Genomic DNA, 24,040 nt, shown 5'->3' on the forward strand with positions numbered 1-24,040 from the left:
GCCAGTTATTAAGAGTAGCCTATATAAAAGAAATAGTGAAATTTCTTTCCCAATCTAATGAGCAAAGCCTTTCCCAACAGAAAAATAGGCATTTTTTTTCAATATTGAAAAAGGCTTGGAAATGTTTATAAGCACACAAACAAACATATATAAAGTGTTAGACATTGGCAAATTTATTGAACTTTTAAAAAATCATGTCATATATCTAGAGCTAAATATCTTCAGAACTAAAAAGAAACTGTTGAGTGAAGAGCCAACTGACAGATTTATTTATATATTTTAGTATATAACACATTCTGGATTTTTTTAACTAAATAAAAAGAATGCCAAAACTAAACAGCAGTTTTTAATTTAAATGTTCTTTAATTTAAAAATAATTTAATTTAAAAAGGAAAGTATACAAAGAACAAAATCAAATGGAAAAGGACATTTGGATGTATATATATGGGTCAGTCTTTATAAATTGTCTTCTTATGATCTTGTCATCTATTTATACCTATTTAAGATCTTATATCTCTTTATCAGTCTACATGAATATGTATGTGCATTTTATTTCTGACATGCATATTAAATATTTATTAGCAAAATAAATTTATTTTGTTACAGTTATTATAGAACTAATTATTTAATCAAGGCAATTTTCCTCATTTTAAAATGTCATTAATTCAGAAGAAGATATAAGGCTTTAGGTATCCAAAATTTTGCAGTAACCAATTTAGCAACTAGTAATAACTGAACCGTATATTACATCAATATATATGCTTTGAAGTTTATTAAAAATATTTAAATGATTAAAAGTGAACAGAAAAATTTATGAAAATGTCTATAAATACCCATTAATTACATGAATGGTGTGATTTTTTCAAGCTGCTCATCTCTTTTTTCTGTAATCAGATGAGTACAGAATAATTCAATAAATTAGGATCAAATTTAATTCTGAGTTTGTTTATTTATTTATTTATTTAATCAAATTTCTATACCGCCCTACTCCCGAAGGACTCAGGGTGGTGAACAGCCAAGATAAAATACAGATAATACAAATATTAAAAAATCCCTTAAAATTATTAAATATTTCAGCCGAAACACAGATTAAAACACCCAATTTGTAAAATCATGAATTAAAAAATTTAAAAATTTAAAAGATGGGAGTTAGGCCAGGCCAGCTTGCTGAAATAGAAAAGTTTTGAGAGCACGGCGAAACGTGCGCAGGTCCGGGATCTTCCGTATCTCTGGGGGGAGCTCGTTCCAGATGGTAGGTGCCCCCACAGAGAAGGCTCTCCCCCTGGGGGCCACCAGTCAACACTGTTTGGCCGACGGCACCCTGAGGAGCCCCTCTCTATGGGAGCGTACTGGTCGGTGAGAGGCTATTGGTAGCAGAAGGCGGTCTCGTAGATACCCCGGTCCGATGCCATGGAGCGCTCTAAAGGTGGTAACCAAAACCTTGAAGCGCACCCGGAAGACCACCGGGAGCCAGTGCAGCTCGTGCAGGAGGGGGGTCACATGGGAGCGCCACGTCGCTCCCATAACCACCCGCGCGGCCGCATTCTGGACCAGTTGGAGCCTCCGGGTGCTCCTCAAGGGGAGCCCCATGTAGAGAGCATTGCAGTAGTCCAAGCGGGAAGTAACGAGAGCATGAGTGACCGTATTTAACAAGTCCCGATCCAGAAAGGGACGCAACTGGCGAATCAGGCGGACCTGATAAAAAGTCCCCCTGGCCACGGCCGTCATGTGCTCTTCTAAAGACAGCCGTGAGTCCAGGAGGACACCCAAGTTGCGAACCCTCTCCGTGGGGGCCAGTGACTCGCCCCCAATAGTCAGTGATGGCACCAACTGACTATATCGGGATGTCGGAAACCACAGCCACTCGGTCTTGGATGGGTTGAGCCTGAGTCTGTTTCTCCCCATCCAGATCCGCATGGCCTCCAGGCACCGGGACATCACTTCAAGGGCATCATTGGGGTGGTCCGGGGTGGAGATGTACAGCTGAGTATCATCAGCGTACTGGTGGTACTTCACCCCGAAACCACGGATGATCTCACCCAGCGGCTTCACATAAATGTTGAACAGAAGGGGCGAGAGGACCGACCCTTGTGGCACCCCACATACAAGGGGCCTCGGGGTTGACCTCTGCCCCCCTGTCAACACAGACTGCGACCGGTCAGAGAGAAAGGAGGAGAACCACCGTAGGACGGTGCCCCCCACCCCTAACTCCTCTAGCCGGTGCAGCATGATACCATGGTCGATGGTATCAAAAGCCGCTGAGAGGTCTAATAGGACCAGGACAGAGGAACAACCCCTGTCCCGAGCCCTCCAGAGATCATCAACCAACGCGACCAATGCCGTTTCCGTGCTGTACCCAGGCCTGAAGCCCGACTGGAACGGATCCAGATACGATGATTCATCCAGGTACTGGGGGAGCTGTCGCGCTACCACACTCTCAACAACCTTCGCAACGAGTTAAAATGCAGCAACAAGTTGCAGTTAATGACTTGACTCACATAAATACCATTTTTTTCAACCATAATTTGTTAACAAGTTACAATTTGATTAACAAAGAATTCATAGTGGTTAGAACAGTAGTAGAATTCACACATGCTCAAATGACATTACAGTCAGAAATAAAATCCATCTGAGATTCACAAACTGTCAGGCACAAACAACCAGGTCCACGTGCAAAGGGTTCAAAAGTATGGATTTACTGCTCAAGCCTATGTAAAGGAATCTTTGGGGACTAACACCAGGGTAAAACTAGCACCTGGGTAAAAATAGATAACGATTCAAAGGCATTCAGGGGGAAAAAGTGTACTTCGTCCTCTTGTGACTACATAGAGGCTCTAAATCTCACTTAACTCCTCCAGTTTAGTCTAGTTGGAATTGGATATAGGAACACTGAGTTAGTGTGATCAAACTAAACCAAAAGAGTTTTTTTCTAAATAAGCATGCATAGAATTACACTGTTTAAATGGATGGAGGCATTGGAAACACTTTAAAATAGGTGGAAAAGACCAGAAAATATATTAGTTTTAAAATCTTTCTTCAAAAATAAATAATTATTTAAAGTAAAAATTTTAATCTTGCATTAGAATAATTAATTAATTAATTAATTAATCCAGGGTGTCAAACTGGATTTCTTTGAGGGACAGATCAGCATTGTAATTCTCCTCCGCGGGCTGGCCAGGGGGGCAGGGAGGGGGAGGGAGATGGGATGGACACCTCCTGCAGCACCCTGCCAGCCAAAACGGGTCATGGGGGACCCCACATGGCACCCAGCGCCCCATTTTCTGCTTGGATGCCTTCCTGCAGCACTTTGCTGGCCAAAGTGGGGCGCAAGTTCCTTTGATATTTCCAGGCACCGCGTTTGGGCTGGCAGAGGCACCGCGGCTCGATCCTTTGATTTTTCCAGGCAGGCCCCATGGGCCAGATCTAAACACCCCGTGGGCTGGATCTGGCCTGCAGGCCTGAGTTTGACACCCCTGTTCTTTAGTGTTTAATTATGAAAAAATAATATTGGCGCACATTTGTTATATCTTGGCATTCACTAAAATAAACTAGAGATGAGGACTTGTCAAAAAGATGATGTATCCTGAAAGAAAATGAAATTTATTGATAGTTTATAACAACCCCTCATCTCTACTGTGGACACAAGGAAAAGTACAAGTTAGAAATATCTGGACATAAAAATATAATCCAGTTATAATACTCACAGTTTGTTACTAATTGAAATATTATGACAATGAAGTGCAGGATGAAAGAACTAAACAAGAATTCTAATAAGATATGGAACTTTTTATTTTTGTTTTTAATCCATAATGTACATATTACATTTAAGAGTCTAATTTAGGAAATCTTTATTCTAAATAAGGAGTTTATAGCTTGACACCAAATTATAATTCCCAATAGCATAGTTAGCATGTACTGTACTTCAGCAACTTTTACTTGTTTTCCTCCATTCTAAATAAATCTATTCTGATTAAAAACATGGGGGGGGACCTTACATACTTGAAACTATATGTATTTGAAACTCACATCGTATGTCCTTTCTACTTATCCTGATAACCTATTTTTCTCTGCAACAACTCTATGTGTTAGGAATTTACCTACTATCTTGCACTGGCTATGTAATATTTATATCTTAAAAGAAGTTAGTAAGAGAAAATGTGTCAGGTAAATATAACATTTTTCTCCACTGATAATGCAAAGCATCAAAACCAATTTACCTTGATATGTTATGTTACCTTGATATGTTTCACTCCACAGCTAGCCACTCGGTTAGGTTGATATGGATCCCAGGAAATATCAAAAATCTGTCAAAACACATTCAAAACTGCTACACTAAATTAAAAACCAAATGCATTAAATCCTAGAAATGTCTTTTTCTCTCACATAATTTCAACAAAGTTCTATGGCTCTATTAGCAAGATTGTTAATAGTTACATCATATCTCATAACTTTTTTTATAGAAAACAAGTGCATTTGAAAATTAATCAGCAAAACAAACATCTTACAAGGTTAATTATAAATGTTTGCCCTTAATTTACAGATTTGTATATATAATAGGAATGTTTACAATTATAGGAAAAAAATTGAAACATTAATAAATACCGAATTGTAGAGACCTAAAGAAAATAGGTGTTTAGTTATTACTAAACAGTAATAACTGTTTAAAATAAACAGTTTTGTTATAAAAGATTGTATTTATTAGAAATATATATATATATATATAGGCAGAAAAGGCAGAAATAGCTATCTGAGTCTCCCAGAGAGCAACACAGAGTTGCAGTTTGTCAACAGAAAAAAAGCCCAGAAGCTTGTGAATGAGATTTCACAGAACCAGGGCTGCAGAACAACTTAGTTTACGTAGGTAAAACCTGGCTAGAAAGAATATGCATATATATATATATATATATATATATATATATATATATATATTGAAAAAACTGATTTTACACTATTTTTCTTACATACCTATTACTATTTAATTGATCTACCTAGAAAATTATGCAAATATTTGTACTCTGCATAATTTAAATCATTCAATATTGATTACAACTTTAGCCCGTAACATTCTCAAACAGTTGCTGGGGACTGCTTCAAAATTCCATTTTAATTTCCTAAAATAATCACCACAGAAAACCAAAGAGCCAGTGAGATATTGGGAGTCTCATAAAAGGAATTTTTGCAAAGAGCTCCTTCAGCATTATATATGGGAAGAAACCAATAGTGACTGACAAGCTGACTTTCAGAAAATTATGAATCAGTAAATCTTTTCAAATAGGCATGCCCCTTTTGCAATAGCACAGATGCAATTACAAAAACAAGTTAAATCTCTCAAGCAGTCCAAAACTGGTAAGATTTTTGCAACCTCACCCTCATAAACCTCACACATTAATGCATAAAAACGTGTGTGATATTAAATACTCAACCCTTACAATGTATTTTTTATTTCCATTCAATCGTGATTGATTCTCATTGGCTACCCAAGTTTTTCAGAAATGGTTGGGCTTACAGAAAGTGACTGGCCCAAGATTACCCCATTGGCTTTGTATCCAAGGTTGGAATAGAATTCAGTCTCCTGGTTTCTAGTCTGTTATTTTCCCAACTACGCCAAACTAGCTCTCAAGTTTTCTCTTTCTGTTCTAAGTGACATTTTATGTGAAGTATGTTGGATATGACAACATACATCCATAAAATATACATTTTTAATCACCATTTATGGAATAGATATATTCCATGAGTAAAATTTTTCACAGCTATTTCATTATTGTTGTGAGCATCCTCCAGTTCAAACAGCTACAAGGTCAAAGAAAAGGGGGAAGTTTAACTTTCTCTATTCTGTTTACTTGATACAACATTCCAAGTTTCTTTTAAGTCCATGGAGCAAAAAAGAGAAGGTAGAATCCATATATCCATATCATAGATTATATTTTTCTTCAATAGGCTGGTAACGACTTGGAAGTAAAATATATGAAACTAAAAAGTGAATCAAACTAAAATAAGATGGGACATTAACCTTTTACAATCAAATTAGTAGCCTAGCCAACTGCTTTCAATAAAATAATAGAAGCAGCAGCAGCAACAAATCACTCCCAAATTATATTTGGTTGTCAGTGACACGAGCCAGGCAAAAGTCCTAATTGTTAAATTACCCCTCCATTATATGAAATAACACCATTTCCCATAAAGAATTTTACAAGCTAATTTGTATTCTTGATACAAACAAAAGATACACTCATGCAATATTACAAGAGAAATATATGGCAAATTCATTAGCTGATTACCCTATCTGAGTGGCCAGTAGCTGATGCCAGTAGTTTTCCTTTCTTCCAATCCCAAATGCAGACTGTGTTTTTGGCATCCAACCCCACTGAAGATAAACGCTTAGGAAAAATAACACACAACAGTTTTTAAATGAAGATCAGTTCAGGAGTAATTTACTACAATACATCAATGCATAAAGGGGTTGAAAAGGGATGCTGAAAGTGTTGTATAGAGAATGCTAAAAGATTCAAATGCAGGATAGGTTTCACTATTCAGCATAGTCAAATAATCCTTCCTCCCAAATAAGCTTGTAAATTGAATTTAATGTGTTTCAGAACAATCTATAGCATCTTCCTTTTGTTAATTTCATATTTTAGAAACACGTGGTAAATGCCTTAAAATAAGACATCCACCCAAGCAAACAGAATCTGGATATGAAATCTACCACAACTTTGTGAACAAAAAGCAACAACAACTGAGAGACAACTGGTTTTCTCATGCAGGAAAATAATTTCTCTTTTTTAAAAAAATGGATAATTGAATATGTCACCTGCCTCTTGGGAAAGTATTTCTGGTAGAAGATTCTTTAGCTGAATCAAACCACTGGTCTAACTAGCTCAGTAATGTTAGAATGTCAGGGCTTCAAAGAGCAAATGTGTTTTATTTCTGAAATGTGACATCAAGTAAATCACATGATTATACCCTTTGGCGCTAAGATTTACACTAATAGTATATTGGAAAAAATAAATTCATCATATTTTACATCTAATCTGTAGTACAAGCTTCTTTTTATGTTCTTAACCCCTCTTCTCAGGAAAATAATTTAAATGTAGATTACTCTAGGTTATCTTGTTACTGCATAAGTTTAAGTAAGCTGTAACACAAACATTTTATAAATATTACTCTTCCCAAAGGATTATCAGGAAATTGTAACACTCTCATTTTGTAAGAGGAGAATGCTTCGAAAACAGGGAAATGGATATTTTGGTTCCACTCTACTAGATCATTAAGTACAACAGAAATATAAATTCAATAAATACACACCTGGCCATCTGAATCAAAAGCCAAGCAGGCAACTCCATGGGTATGTGCATCTTTTAGGACAGAGACAGCCTGTACATTGTAGGAATCCCAGATGCAGATATAAGGATCCTTGCCAACTTGCCCTGTAGCAACAAGGGTTTTATCAGGATGCAAAGCTAGGCTGGAATAGAATCCAAAAAGTAGAGTTTGTTATCACGTTTTTTGTTATTACACAGAGCACATATTAATGTACAGATGTTCAGTGATGTTTTTACAATTATTCTGCTACTATATAAACTCATTTTCTGTTCATATGCATACAAAACATTACATTTTTTTTGTCTTCTTATGAACATGTTCCAACTGACATTTCATTGGAAAAGATTACTGTAACTTGGACTTTCTAAGTGCAAACTGGGTTCTGGTCTGGTTTGCACTCTACCTCTACTTATTTATAATAAGTGGAATATATGTCTCCACATGACTTATATGATTGAGGTATTTAACATGATCTTGTAATTCCCAAAGTTCTATTCAAGCTTCTATTTTCCATCATTTAATAATCTTTGACTGCTTCATACATGTTTTTCAAAGGTTGTTTAATAACACCAAGGATGTATCTACTCTATATGGTTTTTATACAATGACATTTCTGAACTGGTATACTGTAGAAAACAAAAGTAATGTTCAGGTACACTTCCTTATATTTTTATTCTCACAATAAATTACAAAATAAAAAATGGATGTAAATGTGTGTTTATTATACATAGAAGTTCTTCAAAATGTCAAAGCTTATTGAATAATGCTACTGAATGTCATAGGTTTTGAAAATTATGCTTGTAAAGTTATGTTGAAAGTGAAATTTATGGAAATTTTAAACAATGTCTTATAGAGTAGACGCAATTGACAGCAGGAGGAAAAAAATTCAAAAGCATTTTTTATGAATAGAAATATTTGAGTCTATTAATTTTCCATTTCCTTATGTTACTTACAAAGAGCTGTATATGAAAACACAATTCATATTTCATTGAGAAAAGTAATGCTCTTTTCCTAAAAATAACATCGATCTTTTGTTTATTTTAAATGAAAAAACAACAGTAATCAATTTATCATGAATAATCTATCATTTAAAATGTCTTTCCTCAACATATATTTCCATCAAAAGGAAGGCATAATCTCACATTATATTTATTATATTCATCTGAACAACACTGAGTTGTCACCTATTAAAATAGTTATTTATTGAGAATATGTGAGACTCTAAGTATTAAAATTAAATCAATTAAATTCTTTCCCCTCAAGAGTCCAGGCTAGTTTTATGAAGGCAGCAAGAATGCAAAATTATTTTGAAATTTGATAGTTAACAATTCTATATTCCAATGTTACATAGCAAAATATGATGCTGCAATACAGGTCAATTATATTCATGCAATTTCATGTCATTTCCATACTAGTGATTGCTGGTGTCTTCATAGCAACACTCAGCTATTGTTTAAGCGATATAAAATAATGGTTGGGTGACTCTAGAAGGTGATATAAATTGCTAGTGAAAAAAATCACCTCAGATTGAAACCTCATATATCCATATATAATGCATTTACTATTTAATTAATAAATTAAAAATTAATGTTGGCTGCAAAGTAGAGCGGTTAATCAACTAAACTGTTATCTATATTATTAACAAAAGGAGAGATAATAGCTTTTTAGCAGTCCAAATGAAAAAAAAAAGGTAAGGATGGTACATTAAATTAATGTACATTGATGTGGATTGTTGGGGAAAATGCATTAATTTTGGAATTCTGGGAATTGTTTAAGACTGAAAGAAAATAAAAATGATAAGTGGTAACTATGTGCTTAACGTATTATGCAAGTGCCACTTTTGAGTATGTCCCATGACAAATTTGATGAAGAACATCATGTTTACTTACTGCCTATCATGTTTACTTCTCTAAAATAGCTTACATATATTGATAATAATATAATTAATATAATGTAACATTTAAAAGCAGTATATGAAACAAAAGTTTAAATAATTATAAAGGCTATAATAATAAGCCAATAGCATGTTTATTTCTTTATTTTTTCATTCAGGCTTCTAAGCAACCAGACTTTGAGTTAGACGTTTGGGGCTTAGAAAAAAGGTAGGTATAGGGAGACTTAGCAGAGATATGTAAAACAACATGGAAAATATGAACTTTTTTTTCTTCCTTCACACAATGTTAGGTGGGCTGCTAGGCATAGCTGCTAATTGGTAGGTGGGCAGGAACTAGGCATAGACTAGTGCTTGTCTCATTGTGTGATGTGTGCTTGGGTCTCGAACCTGGGCTATCGGCTTTCCAGCCAAGCCCGGCATCTTAATTACTAAGCCATTGCGCGGTTATGGAAAATAGGATGTTGATTAAATCATCCTGATCCAGAAAAAGTTTTCTTACACCTTTTTAAGGCCAAGCTCAAAATGTATCTCTTCAATATAGACAGACACTTTGTTAGCATTAATCCATCATATGCTTTCAAAGTGATACAAATAAAAAGTTTTGGATATATTGCATGGACTAGAAGATTCCCCCTATGAAATAACTATATAAATGAACTCATAGTACTAGATTCCTGTTGTGCAGCACATAAGGTCATTAAAAATGTTGGATGCTTAGGTACCATCTTAAGAAGGGCAGGATATATAAATGTATCTTTCAAGGTTGCATTTTTCAGAACTGGAAAATATTAATAAATTGAATTGGAGACTTTGATTTTTTACATATGAAACATGTCTAATGGAATACAGGTTGAAAAACATTCTTGATAATTTTAGACCATGCATTTTCTATTATTCTGTGAGTCAAGAAATATTTCTTTGGTTTATTTATTTGCAAAAAATTCTTTAGTTGACAGAGGTATAGGAAAGGAAGGAAGAAATTATTTATATTGGATTTAGTTCAGAATTAGTTCCGTTAGAAATAGAGTTGGTCAAAAGAGTGATAAATGATCTGCCAGCAATTTAAATCCTTTAATTAGTCTGCAACCTTAAAGGCTGAAGACAAGCATTTCCTTTCCCTGGTTTCCTTCTGATTGCCAATAAACACAAAAATACTATACTAGTGAGCATATCCACACTCAGTTCCCTCAAAGAAAGTATGATATCTAGCAAAGCCCGCTTATGAATGTTACCCATCCAGATCTGTCAAAACATGAGATATTAAGGTACATTGTTCATCATATCTGGAAGGCATCACTTTGGAGAGATCTATTTTAGGAAGTACATAAGTCGATTTGACAAGCTTGCCAGGAAGGTACACTAGATTATGAAAGGTTTAAAAGTCTCCAAAGAAAAACACAACAATGATGTGATATTATTAGGTGGAAGCAACTTATGGAGCTTTGTGAAGAAAACAGAAAGGATGCAATGGAACATTATGGTGATTAATCTTCTCTTGCTAAGTAGGCAGCATTAGTTCATTGACAAAAACCTATTTATAACCATGTGCATCTGTGTTTAGTAAAATTCTCTCAGGAAAATACATGTATAATTATTTAACTTTCTATTATTGAGAAAGCTATCCATTGCAATCTATTTTACATAACAAGGTTCTATAGAAGAAAAGAACAGTCTGATGTGTAGAAACGGTATGTCCTTTTGTAAAAGCAGATGTTCTCTTTAAACCCTTTACTATTATCCAGAGCACAATATCACTCAGTGAATAAACAGATTCTAGTAGTAATTGAAAAGCAATTTTAACACCATAAAGGAATGCAAAATGAATGTAACATTATTCTACGGAAAGACAGCTGATGGGATATCTCTAAGGCCATTGAGGAGGTTTTCAAAACACATTTGGCCTACTTAAGCCCAGGGTCTTTTAGCAATATGAAACCACTTTTCATTTCCTTCTTTCCTTTTTCACATATTAAGATGGGAGCACCTACAACTGAAAGTGCTGAGGAGAATTTGTGTGAGAAAAATAAATGTCTTATATTAAATAAAGTTTTTATTTCAGACAATACCAGCTGTAAACAACCGGTGCACTATTTAAACAATAGCAAAAGGATATACCTAAAATTGCATGGCAGGAAAAAACTTGAATTAAATACAATGAAAGGTGTTACAAGATGTAAAGGAAAGAGAAGCAGTGGGTCTATCTGATTTGAAATTGATCATGTGTGTGCTGAAAAAAATTGCATGTTTCCAATAAATCGATCAGGTAATAATAGCACTTGGCAGAAAGAAATATAGTTGCACAATGTTTTTAGACAGGACAGCATATATCCAGAAAACAATCTATATCGCACTTGCATTGTTGCAAGAATATTATAAATTGTGAGAAACAGACACTTTAGAAAAGATAAAAGCATAATTCACAGATTTAACATCTGAAAAATTTCACTATTCATCTTTTCAAAATGTGTGCTACACCATATCTTAAAGCTATGTTTCTTCTTCAGTAATAAATTATAACTGACACAGTGACATTTGTCATGATGTCACCCTTATGTACATTCAGGAATGTCACTAGAATTCAGTTTTTATTTAATGAATGAAATAAAGTAGAAAAGACTTTGGAAAGGTGTAACCAATGGAGCAGATCACATTAACGCCCACACATTAATGGAGCACAGAAGAGTCCAATGTGAGGAAATTCACATGTACCATGTTTTAAAAATATCGTATCTCATGATGGGAACATCAGAATATTATGAAAATAATCTAAATAGTACACTGCAGAAGTCCCTTACAAAGCTGGAATGCAGGGCTGCATATATAATATTTCTAGGTATATATCATTTTAGCAGAGAGTTATGCACATTTTTGTATTTGAGGGAAGGCAAATATCATTGCATGTGGAATAATGGAAAAAGGCAACGGTGAAATGCACTTACCTTCACTACTGGTTCAGGAATGTGAGCACGCGCGCGCCTCTTCTGTGCATGCACAAAGGGTCAAAAACGGGACATAATGACATTCTGGTGGGTGGGCGGAGTTTCTGAGGAATAGTAGTAATGTTATACTCTGGCAATGTATCAAAAACAATGCCAAGATTCTCATTTTGCAGTAGTGGATGAAGTATGCCTGTGAACAGACATCAGTCCCAGAGTGAAAGTTATGAGTTTCTCACAAATCTCAGTCTTTTAACTCCTTTTGGTTGTTTTATATATCTACCGGTTTGCACGAGCTGGATAGATCCGGCCGGATTTCACCACTGGAAAAAGGAGACTGTGGCATACACAGAATGGGATTTTTCTGGGTTCAGGAGGAAAGATTTGGGGAGGCAAGCTAAAGTATGTTAAGCCTATTTTAAGGATTGTACTACATCTTTATTATTTCTTTATATCCCATCTTTATTATTTTTACAAATAAATCAAAATGACACATTCAACACATCTTTCTCCTCCTTTTTCCCCCAAAACCAAAACTCAAGTTACCAAAGAAGAAAAAACAAGAATCATCTATAATAAACTGTACAAGGTAAGGGTTATTAATAGAGACCATGTAGGATAAACAGAAGACTGGCAGACTGCATTCATGAACACCAATTGTTACTCAGAATATATGATGAAAACTCCTTACTCTCACAACCAGAGACAAACTCACCCACAGTTTCAACTGGAAAACTTAATAATTTAGGTCAAGTCAAATTCAAAAATTCTAGGGAATTTTAATAAGCTGGAAATTCAGAAAAGTCAGCCATTAATAGATAAAGACAGAGATAAAACCTACTTATACATAATTTAAAAGTTATAATCAAAAGCCCAGGAAGAAAACAAATAGCCTAGAACACATCCACTTGGCAACTAACATTCAGATAAATAAGGAACCTATTAGATAAGCAGGAAAGAAAGAAATGGTTTCTCATAAAGAAACCATTGAGGAGGAAGCCACTCTCCAACCAAGACTTACAAGGCAAGCTACTACTGTATATATAAATAGCCAGCAAATTCCACTCCTCTTCCCATGATACTGATGATATCTAGGAGAGCAGAGAGTACCAAGAACCCAACAGAGTAGCATACTTATTACAGAATGCTAGAATTGAAAGAGAGAACTACCAAAGTTTTCCAATCTAGATATCAATCCAATCATTTCTACAGAGCATGATTCTTTTAGACCAGTGGTCCCCAACCCTTTTGGCTCCATGGACTAGCAGTGGCGGTAGCGGGGGAGGAAGGGATTGTTTCATGTGTGCAACCTACTCCCATGCATGTGCAAATAAAGCTTCACATGCTCGCCCACCGCAGATCAGTACTGGAAAACCACTTGATGGCATATAAATACCCAAATTCATCTTTCTTCACAGGAATTACTATAGTTTCTAATCCTAATACAGTCTTTGTCAATAATTCTCCCAGGGATTTTGTCTGGAAAATGCCAAAGTTTGATGATAACATGTAACTTTCCTCAATGCTTAGTTATCATGTGTTGGGGCTACTAGTCCTATCATTAAATTTATGAGAATTTTAGTCCACCCCATCTGGAGGATTGCAGGCTAGGGAAAGCTGATGATAACCAGCTAGAGTAAATTGCTTATGGAACAATGGGCTCATTTAAATGTCTGAGCTTTTATGTCCTCGACACCTGAAGCAGTTCGAAGTGGTAAAAGAGGAAGTAAAGAAAAATTTTTGTAATCCATGTTGATCCTCATTTTACCCAGCAACCTTCAATCTATTTAGGTATGTTACCCCTGTGTTCATTTAGCTCATTACTATTACTACAAAAGATGCTTTGCTCTTGTATGAGTGGGTTGTTTCTGATTGGTATTAATTTCTTTATAAAAGTCTATTCCCATTTCCAACAAGTCCTTCCAGGAGTCAAAAATAGTATTCTACCCGATAAGAGTAAATCTAAATCTTTACTTTTCAAGAAGGGTGGTGTATATCAACATTTCCAAGGACACTGATGGCCAAATTTGTCTATTTGTTTTTATATGTTCTCTCTTCCCTCCCAAATTTAAAACATAATACAACAAATGATTTGTCAACACAGAGCAGCGTATCTAACTCAAGGTGTAATTGCAGTTTTTCTGTGTTACTGAAACAGCTATTAGAATCAGTTCCAATTGGAAGCTAATGTGTATGAAGAAACAGGATATTCTTTTCTCTAGTCTAGTCAATTCCAAATTTTCTAAAACTTTTTCTGTAACATTGTATCTATGAACCCATGAAACTATGACATTGCTCTAAGCATTAACTTCTCCTTGCACAAGAGGAAAAAGAACAAACTGCAGACATCATACAATATGGTTCTTGCCTACTGAGATAATCAGTATAACAGCTTAAATTGTTCCTGCAGCTATGAAACCTAAATGCTTACCATTCCTATAGATGTATACAGTATGTATACATCCAAAATGAATAAATCAACATAAAACAGAGCAGTGTCCAAATCAGATATTATAAAAAAGCATATTATATGACACACTATCCTAGTTTTGTATGTTTTTATAGTTTTAAATTCTTTTCAGTATTTTTGTAATTTTCCTTTTTATCTCTCTATTTGTAAGCTTTCTGTTAGATTGCAATGGGATAAAAAATCTAGTAAAGAAATAAAACATTTGCAAAAATACAGTTAACACGATCGGTTTTTTTTTTAAAGTCAGTTAAATAAGGGATCTTTTTATATTTCTGGAAATCTTTGGGATTGTCACTAATCATCTCTCATGGGTTTGGCAAATATCATTTGACTATATGTACATATCACTATGTGTACAATCTATAGGCTTGACTTATGACTGTAATTGAGCCCAAAATTTCTGTTGCTGAGACATTTGTTAACTGAATTTTATCCCATTTTATGACCTTTCTTGCCCTAGTTGTTAAGTGAATCACTGTAGTTGTTAAGTTAGTGACAAAGTTGTTAACAGAATCTGGCTTCCCCATTGACTTTGCTTGTCAGAAAGTCACAAGAGATGATCGCTGCAACCATATGAGTCAGTTGCCAAATGTCTGAATTTTGATCATGTGACCATGGGGATAATGCAATGGTCATAAGTGTGAAAAAGGATCATAAGTCACTTTTTTCGGTGCCATTGTAACTTTGAATGGGCCCTAAATGAACTGTTGTAAGTCGAAGACTACCTGTATACTGTTGTGGGGAAAATGTTCACTCAAAATGAGGAGCCAAAGAGACCAGAGATAAATGCAACAAGCTCTATGGAATTGTGTTAACTATAGGATCATTTGGCTTCTTGCCAAAGAATTGCAGAAGAGCACTGAACAAAGCAAGGTTTCGGTTTATATATATTTGGTTTGTTGTGCTGCACAAGAAAGATAAAGAAAATGTTGTAGATCACAGTGTGTCCCTTACTCTAGTCTAGAATGTCTTTGTGGATGACTTTACTATGGTATCCCAGCATTCTTTCACATTGTAAAGATTCTATCCTGCTACAGAACATCAACTTATTGTATAAAGCTTAAGTTTATACATACATATATGCATACAATAGCACTTATTGTATTTGCACACTTCTCCCTTTCATATCATTCCATTCGCACTCTAGGAAAATCTGCTGTCTGGTTTCTATTCTGTGTTGGCACTGGGCCAAAAGTTCACTTTCCAACTTGACAACGATCTTAAGCACACAATCAAGACAACATAGGGACTTAGGGACAACTCTGTGAATGTCCTAGAGTGGCCCAGCCAGAGCCCTGACTTGAATCCTATCGTACATCTCTGGAGGAATCTGAAAATGGCTGTCCATTGACAGTTGCCATCCAACCTGACAGAGCTTGAGAGGATTTGCAAAGAAGAATGGCAGAAAATCCCCCAATCCAGGTGAGCAAAGCTTGTTGCATCATACCCAAAAAGACTCAAGGCTGTAATTGCTGCCAAAGGTGCTTCAACAGAGTGAAGGGTCTGAATACTCATGTCAATGTGATATTTCAGGGGTTTTTTTTTTCATAAATTTATAGACATTTCTAAAATTCTGTTTTCGCTTTGTCATTATGGGGTACTGAGTGTAGATTAATGAGCAAAAAATGAATTTCAACAACTGTAGAATCAGGCAGCAGCATAAAAAATTGACAAAAGTGAAGGAGGTCTGAATACTTTCTGAATGCAACTGTACATGATAGAAAGCTAGCTAAACATCCATAGACTATACTTTCCTTCTGCATAATTTTATGGGTCTTAGCACCTGAATAGGGAGCAGATGAAAGCACATTTATTTACTTTTGAAAAGCCATTACAGGTAATTCTCAACCTATTCTGTAACTGAGTCTGCAATTACAGTCGTTAACAATTAAGTCATCATATGACTGTGTCTAATTTTATGACTTTTGTGGTGATAGTTAAGCAAATACAGCTTCATTAAGTAAACCCATCGTTCATAAAGAGTGATTTTTGCCAGAAACTGAAGGAAAATGTCATAAATCCAGCAAAAATGTCATAAATCATGGTCAAAGATGTTGCAAATGGCCGTAAATGCTGACTGGTTACCAAGTGCCCAAAATGCAATTATCTGATCATGGGGGGAGGGGGGGAAGCAATCACCTGACCATTAAACGTATTTATGTTTAATGGTCAGGTGATTGCTTCCCCCCCTCCCCCCATGCACTATGAAGAAAAAGGAGTTAAAATGTACCAGTATTTTTATTTAGCCAACATGAAAAGCCATGATGCATTATTACAGAAGTAGTATAGGTAACTTCAGATTTGTGCACTACCCATTCCCTTTTGGTAAGGCACAAATAACTACTTAAGAATAAACTAATTTAGACTAATTGCAATTAGATTCCATTTTTTGGCTGAAAAAAAATCAAACCTGATCTGGCTTAACTGAATATATATATATAAAACCTACATCCAAATAAATATCCTGAGGATTGAATTACAAATAATAAACATGACATATAAAGATAGGAGAAACTGTTTTTGAACAATAAAAAATATTACTCCACGGTGAGAACAAAGGCACAGAAAGTATCATTTTCCCCAATAAGATTTCCAGCATTTGAAGTTATATTTCACCAAACTTAGGTAAACCATATTGAGGAAAAAATATATGTTGCAAATAAAATCATGTCATACACATGTTTTTATAAATTAAATATTATATGATAGATTTGCAGAGAGCCTGTAACATACAGGTTTTGAAGACAGGATATTAATTTTAATCAAAAATTAAAGTAAAATTGGAACTATTTCTGGTGGACAGGAATCAATATAAAACTTAGTCAAGAAGGCACAACTGAACAATTTTCCTAAATTAAAAGTAGAAATCAGATTCCAAATTAATTACACTAATCAACCCTAGTATTCACAATTTTGGCTACACAGAATACACCCTATCTGAATGCGCAAGTGAATTAAAAAGAATACAGAATGATCCAAAGGACAGATCCAAATTATAATTGTATTTTCTTGGGCAAGACGCATAGAAAAGATTTACTGGATAGAACAAACAGCTACTATATAATATTTAAACATCATAAATTAGCAAATTGAGAAAGAATGATCCTGTTTTTGATATTACTTTTATAAAACACAGCAGCCAGTTTCAGAATAATTTCTATTTCAAAATAAAGGAAAAGTATCATAAAAATTGCTGTTTCAGACAGAAAACAGGTAATCTGGAAATGTCACTTTTGTATATATTTCTTCTTTAAATAAACAAACAAACAAACAAACAAACAGGTATGTTATGCTCCTGCTGTCTGATATCGTGGCTATAATACTGTACTTTCTTGGAAGTAAATTCCACTGAACCCAATAGGATTCACTTCTCAGTCAATATGTATAGCATCACATTATAAGTTCCTCTTCCATTCAAAATGTAACTGATATCAGAATCATGAACATATAGTACATAACTGTAAACAAGTGGTACTTTGTAGCAAACATAATCAGTACAGAACATAAACACTATACCCATAGTGAAATTATAGGATCAGAGTAAAAACTGCTTTGATTGGAATACCAGATGTTACAGCTACTGTATATAATATGTAACCTACATCTTCCATACATACACCGTTTAAATTTTAACTATTACAATTGGGATGATAATGAAGATAACAATGAGCTATCTGAAAAACTGCCTTTTCAAAGAATGAGCTCCAGATATGATATTTAGGATACAATTTCTTTCAAAATCTTGGGTCATAAATGCACAAAAATAAAAAACTAAGTAGGATCCTAGTGCATTTAGCACTCCTGTATACCTATTTTGACATACTCATTTTTTTTAAAAATGCAAGAGGTATGCTAAATTGTGTGAAGTTGGGGAGAGCTGTTTAATCAAACATTCCCTCCTCACTGCAGCCATTTCTTACCTGATAATGTCATCATTGTGCCCCAGGAAAAATTTCTGTGTATGCTCTCTGGTATTATAAACCACGCCGACTCCAGCCACAAAGTAAACCACTTCTTTGCCTGCTGTGTAGTACAGGTTGTTGCGGCACTGATGACCCCTATACCCATATACCCACTCCAGATGGAGCTGGCATCTAGGAGCTGTCCGATCTGCCATGATAATTACCCCCCTCCCTAGAAGCACAGGAAAAAATGGAGCTATTGCCCCCAGCCCCACGTTCCTGCTTTTCCTGTTTCCTTCTTACAAATGATCTCAATTTTTGCTCAGCTGCCAAATCATTCAGCTGCCCTTCCTGATGCTGAGGATTTTTAGTGAAAATACATCCCGAGTCTTGCTCTGCTGCTGCTGGATTCCTAGTGCTGAGCCGCCACCATAATCTTCTACTGCCAAAGATGAGCAGCCGTTGCTGCTTCCCCAGTTTTGCAAGCCAGATAACTTGGAGGGGGGAGCACACGCATTGAGGCAAATTCCAAGTCAAATACAGAGAGGCATGAGCCTCTCTGCATCAAGGGCAGAACGCTGGTGCTGTGGATATCATTATGCCTTTTAAGTTTCTTGAAAAGAGTAAGTCACTGCCTTTCAAACATGGTTATAGTTCTTAACTGTAGAAAAAGTGCAGCTGACATGAAAAAAAAAAATCTCAGCACATTCTGTGACTGGGTAATGAAGAAAGTAGTCTTCTACAGATTTGCAACTGAGTGTAAAGACAAAATATTTCTGTAAGGAAAAAGAAATATGTTTACATATATATATATGATATCTGCATACTTTTATATTATAGTTTACTATTTTAAAAATACTGTAGTCTGAAAGGTAACAGTTTGAGCTAATTTGGTGTAATGGCTGAAATGCTGGATTAGAAACTGTGAGTTTTAGTCTTCCCTTAGGCATGGAATTGGAAAAGATTTACCTATCGGTTGCTAGGAGTTGAAAATAACTCATTGGCACATAATCAATCAATCATAGGCATGAAAGCTGAGACTTTTTGCCACTGAGTTTCTCTCAGACCAATGCACTTTACAGGGTTGTTGTTCTGGAGAAAATAGGAGGCAGAAGCAGTGCCTTGAATTGTACAAAATAAAGGCACTCCACCAAAGTACATAAATATAATAATAGAAAGTATTAAAGAATGATTTAAAAGCAATGAAATGGTTACTTTTCAAATAAAGGTAGTATATTAACCTTTGCAAGGTTATGCATTATAAATCAAAGCAGTATATTATTTTGCTTTTCCCATTCCCTTCACAACAGGAGGTCATTTTATTCTCTGTCCTCATTTTACTGTGCTTTCCATACATCCACTCTACCAATAAAATTATAACTCACAAACTCATTATTTGTATCAAAGGATAAAAGGAGAGGGATATTTGGGGGGGGGGGGAATCCAGGCAAGCATACACAATTCTGCATGGGCATCTCTGTAAGATGCGCTACCTATTACAAATTTTCACCAACTGCGTCACTTTTGCCCTCTGCACTTTTGGTTCTCTATTCCAGTGCAAAGATAAATAATAATAATAAAAAAAGGGACAGCCCAGAGTGTGGAGCTGAATCCTACTTTTCTTTTGAAATAAGAAAAGACTTTGTTCACTTTAATATATAACTTTTAATTAATGGTCTGTAATGAATATCAAACATCTTTAACAGAGGTTAGCTATAAATTATACAACAAAGAAGCAACCAATTAAACTCCCATAGAGAAGAAACTTGAGTCACCAAATCTGAGAAACACAGGATCACTTATTTAACATTGGGCAGGCATACCAGAGTAATAGGCAGTTGGAAGAGAACCCTCTCTTAAATATTTTTTTTAACCACAGGCGGAAAAAAAGACCTTAATAACTTCCTGCTTTTAGAGGCAAGTCAAGGTAATTTGATTGAATTTCACAGTGAAACGAACAATCCCTTTGGGAGTTTCTGAGGAATAGTAGTGATGTTATACTCTGGCAATGTATCAAAAACAATGCCAAGATTCTCATTTTGCAGTAGTGGATGAAGTATGCCTGTGAACAGACATCAGTCCCAGAGTGAAAGTTATGAGTTTCTCACAAATCTCAGTCTTTTAACTCCTTTTGGTTGTTTTATATATCTTAATGCAATGATATAAGTGCCATGAGTCAAACACATGTAGGATACATTTTTATACAAAGGATGAAAATTAGGATACTTTTTGACTTAGGTTGCAACCTATAAATGTTGGGGTAAGTTCTAGTGAGTTCAACAAGACTTCCTTTTCAGTCTTGTACACATTTTCAGTAAATGTGTACAAATGCTGTTAGACAGATTTACAGGCTGAATATACATTTCAGAGAACTGCCATATAGTTCTATGATATATTTTATGTTCTGGATAATTGCAAAATAGACTACAATAATGCATAATTAAACTCAGCTCTTGGGCTCCCAAGATAAAATATAGTATAGGATTCCTCTTTAGATTGTAATAAATTGTTATAGGAGGGAGATAAACTCAACTCTTCAATAATGCAATTCAAATTTTTATTGCTTAAAGTACCTTGTCAGTCTTCCCTTTTACTGCTTGAAATCTTTCCATGTAGAAAAGTGAGACAAATTGCAACAGGAAAATACAGTGATAATGAGCAGATAGTCTGCATATGCTCAGAGGCTTTTGTCTTTATTATTGATAGTCAATACAATCCTATACTAAATAAATCAATTTGGATTAATGGGTTTTGCTTTATGAATAGGATGAAGGTCCAAATAGCATGGTTTCCAGTAAAATTATTTGCAAAACAAAGTTTTCCATTCAGATATAATTTTAATCATGAAATTATCCAATGGCCTTAGGAGAGCAATGTTCCTTCACAGCTTTCTTTACATCAATCTAGAATGCAGGAAAAACAGTACTGAATATCTTTACAAAAGTGATGAAATAAATTTGATAAACTAATGCATGTGAAATAATTTTAAAAGTCTCTGAATTGTACTATGGCTTTACTGCCATAGTCTGAGGACTGAACTCTAATACTGTAATTGAAGCTTGAGAGGAATCAATAAATATTGGGTGAATTTAATGTGAAATTGTTTAGTCTGACTATATTCTAACATAACCCTGTCTAGAGGGTAAGGCTCCTGATAAGGGGGCGGAGGGGACACTTAAATTTTGAGCAGAAATTCAATTTGTAAAAAAGAGGTGGGTTTTTTTCTCAATCTTTTGTCAATTCCTGAATCAACTACTTGCCCACTAAAATTGAATAAATGGCAAAACCTAGGCATCTGTGAAACTGGAATACCCACAGATAAAGATTACTCCATACTTATCCTGGTCAAATCCTTGCTCAAAATCCTCCCCCCCCCCCTTTGTATTAAATCTAACAGAACCCCACAGGCAGCATCTCTCCTCAGCTTTGCAGGGGGGGGGAGGCTACTGGTTTCATGCTCTCCAGGAAGCCCAGAAGCAGAGCAGGAAAGCAAATAGCTCTTCCCAGCTGCAGCTCTCTAGTATCTGGTCCGATTAAAAACAAAACAAAAAAACCTTCGTTATGGAGAAGAGTAATCTTCTCTGAAAGCTGTCTGAGCTAGTGACCATAATCATTTTTTTTCCAGTTTCACAAACTAAATGCGGTATGAAGGGTTTTTTTTTAAGAATTGGTCTATGCCAGATATTATGAAAAGGAGAGAAAATGTCTGTCAAATTCCTCATTCCATACTAAGTTTTTGTATATGGATGCTCCGTCTTCCTCCCCGTTATATATTTGCTGGAGAGTAAGATTCACTAAACTGAGAGGGGCTTGGGAGTCAACCTTTTGCAACCGCATGCAGAATAGCAAAGCAAATAATACCCTTCCCCCATCACTATCCACATCACCCTTGGCTGTCAAGGAGGTAGCATCTCTCCACTTTCCCTAGCAATAAAAATAGTGATAATAAATTCATATTCCCGATGATTTGCTGACAAATACTCCCCACCCCCCATTTCTGACTCACCAAATTAGCTCCCCGGGTATGGCCACTTCTCTCCCTGTATTGAATATTTAGTTCTGAATAATCTAGAATTGCTTTTAAAACGACAGAATAGGGAAAAGGACTTCGAGCAATTCTGTACCATTGCTGTGCAGAGCAAACCTTTATGCCGATAATAACATGGCAGATTAATTACCCCTGCCACTATTATTAACATTATCAACCCGAGGCGGGTTTCCCCGAGCAACCACCCCCACAGACCGTGATTTGACAGTCACCTGTCAAGAGCAGGAGCAACGGCTATGAACCAGGAATCCTGAAAAGGAGGAGGGAGGGAGGCAGGCAGGCAGGCAGGCAGGCAAGCGGGCAGGCAGGCAGGCAAGCAAGCGGCTGCACCAGAAGGCGAGTGAGCCGTACTCCCACCACCTCCTCCTTCTCCTCAACTTCTCCCCAGCCCATTGCTGTTCTTCCCCGCCCTGCTCGCAGCGGCACGTCTCCTAGGCAGCCTTAGCATGAAACCGCCTCATCATTCGACGGGATGGGCGAAGAAAGCAAAGCTGCGTCATCCCTCCCCCAGCATCTGGTAAATTCCCTTGGAAACCCCGCGACTTGAAGGTCCCGCCTCCTTCAAATCGATTAGGGTAGAGGCTCATGGGAATGGTAGTTTAATTCGCTTGTTTTAAGGCGCCTCAGAGGAACTTCTTGGTCCCCCCCCCCGCGTGTGATGCGCGCCCAGCTGGCTCTTAGCCGCCGCCTTTCCGCTGTTGCTTCGGAGACGCTCTTTGAAGGTGGCTTCAGGCGCTTCTCGTGAGAATGACTTGGTCATCAGCGAGAGATTCGAAAGCTCAAAGATTCAAAGGCCGAGCGGATACGAGCGCACAAATCTGGACAACTATTAAATTGCAGCACGACCGGTTTCGGTATCGCTCTGCTGCCATCTAATGTTTGACCTGAATTTTGCAACCAGGTTGTCTTAACCCAGGGGTCTGCAACCTTAAGCACTCAAAGAGCCATTTGGACCTGTTCCCCACAGAAAAGAAAGCAAAAGAAACCTGGGTGGGTGTGGCCAACTCAACATCACTCACTTCCACCAGTTACATGACCCCCCCTAGCCACGCCTACCCAGCCGGTCATTAGGGCAGAGAACCAGTTGTTAAAAAATATTGGGAACCACAAAACCCTTTTCACATCCCTCCCCCCCTCTCTCCCCATCTCTCTCTCTCCACCTCTCTCTCTGTATCTCCCTGTCTCTCTCTCTCTCTCCCCCTCTCTCTGTATTTCTCTGTCACTGCCCCAGCCACTTCTCCATCACCCACTGTTGCCCTTACCTTCTCAGGCCAGGCAAGGAATGACTGGGAGGGGAGGGCAAGGGGCAGGGCTAGCCAGTGGTGGGATCACCTGACAGGGAGCCACAGCAGAGGGCCCAAAGAGCTGCATGTGGCTCCGGAGCTGCAGGTTGCTGACACCTGTCTTAGCCTTTAATAAAATTATAACTAGGTGTTATATAAGCTGCAAGCAAGACCACAGAACATAGAG

The 24,040-nt window shown here is 36.4% G+C and overlaps 1 protein-coding gene across 1 annotated transcript in view; it reads right to left on the reverse strand.

The window, feature by feature from the left end:
* The window catches only part of EML6 (EMAP like 6), a 106,416-nt gene extending 87,679 nt beyond the window's left edge, over positions 1-18,737 (reverse strand). The window contains exons 1-4 of the mRNA XM_070947590.1: positions 18,541-18,737; positions 7,303-7,462; positions 6,279-6,377; positions 4,236-4,304 (exon numbers count right to left, since the gene is read on the reverse strand). Of these exons, the coding sequence (XP_070803691.1) occupies positions 4,236-4,304; positions 6,279-6,377; positions 7,303-7,462; positions 18,541-18,737 (525 nt within the window). The remainder of the gene's footprint in view (positions 1-4,235; positions 4,305-6,278; positions 6,378-7,302; positions 7,463-18,540) is intronic.
* Positions 18,738-24,040: the final 5,303 nt, after the last annotated feature.

Source organism: Pituophis catenifer, unplaced genomic scaffold (genome assembly GCF_029215685.1).
Source record: "Pituophis catenifer annectens isolate HBS135680 unplaced genomic scaffold, rPitCat1.0.hap2 SCAF_1, whole genome shotgun sequence".
NCBI classification, from domain to species: domain Eukaryota; kingdom Metazoa; phylum Chordata; class Lepidosauria; order Squamata; family Colubridae; genus Pituophis; species Pituophis catenifer.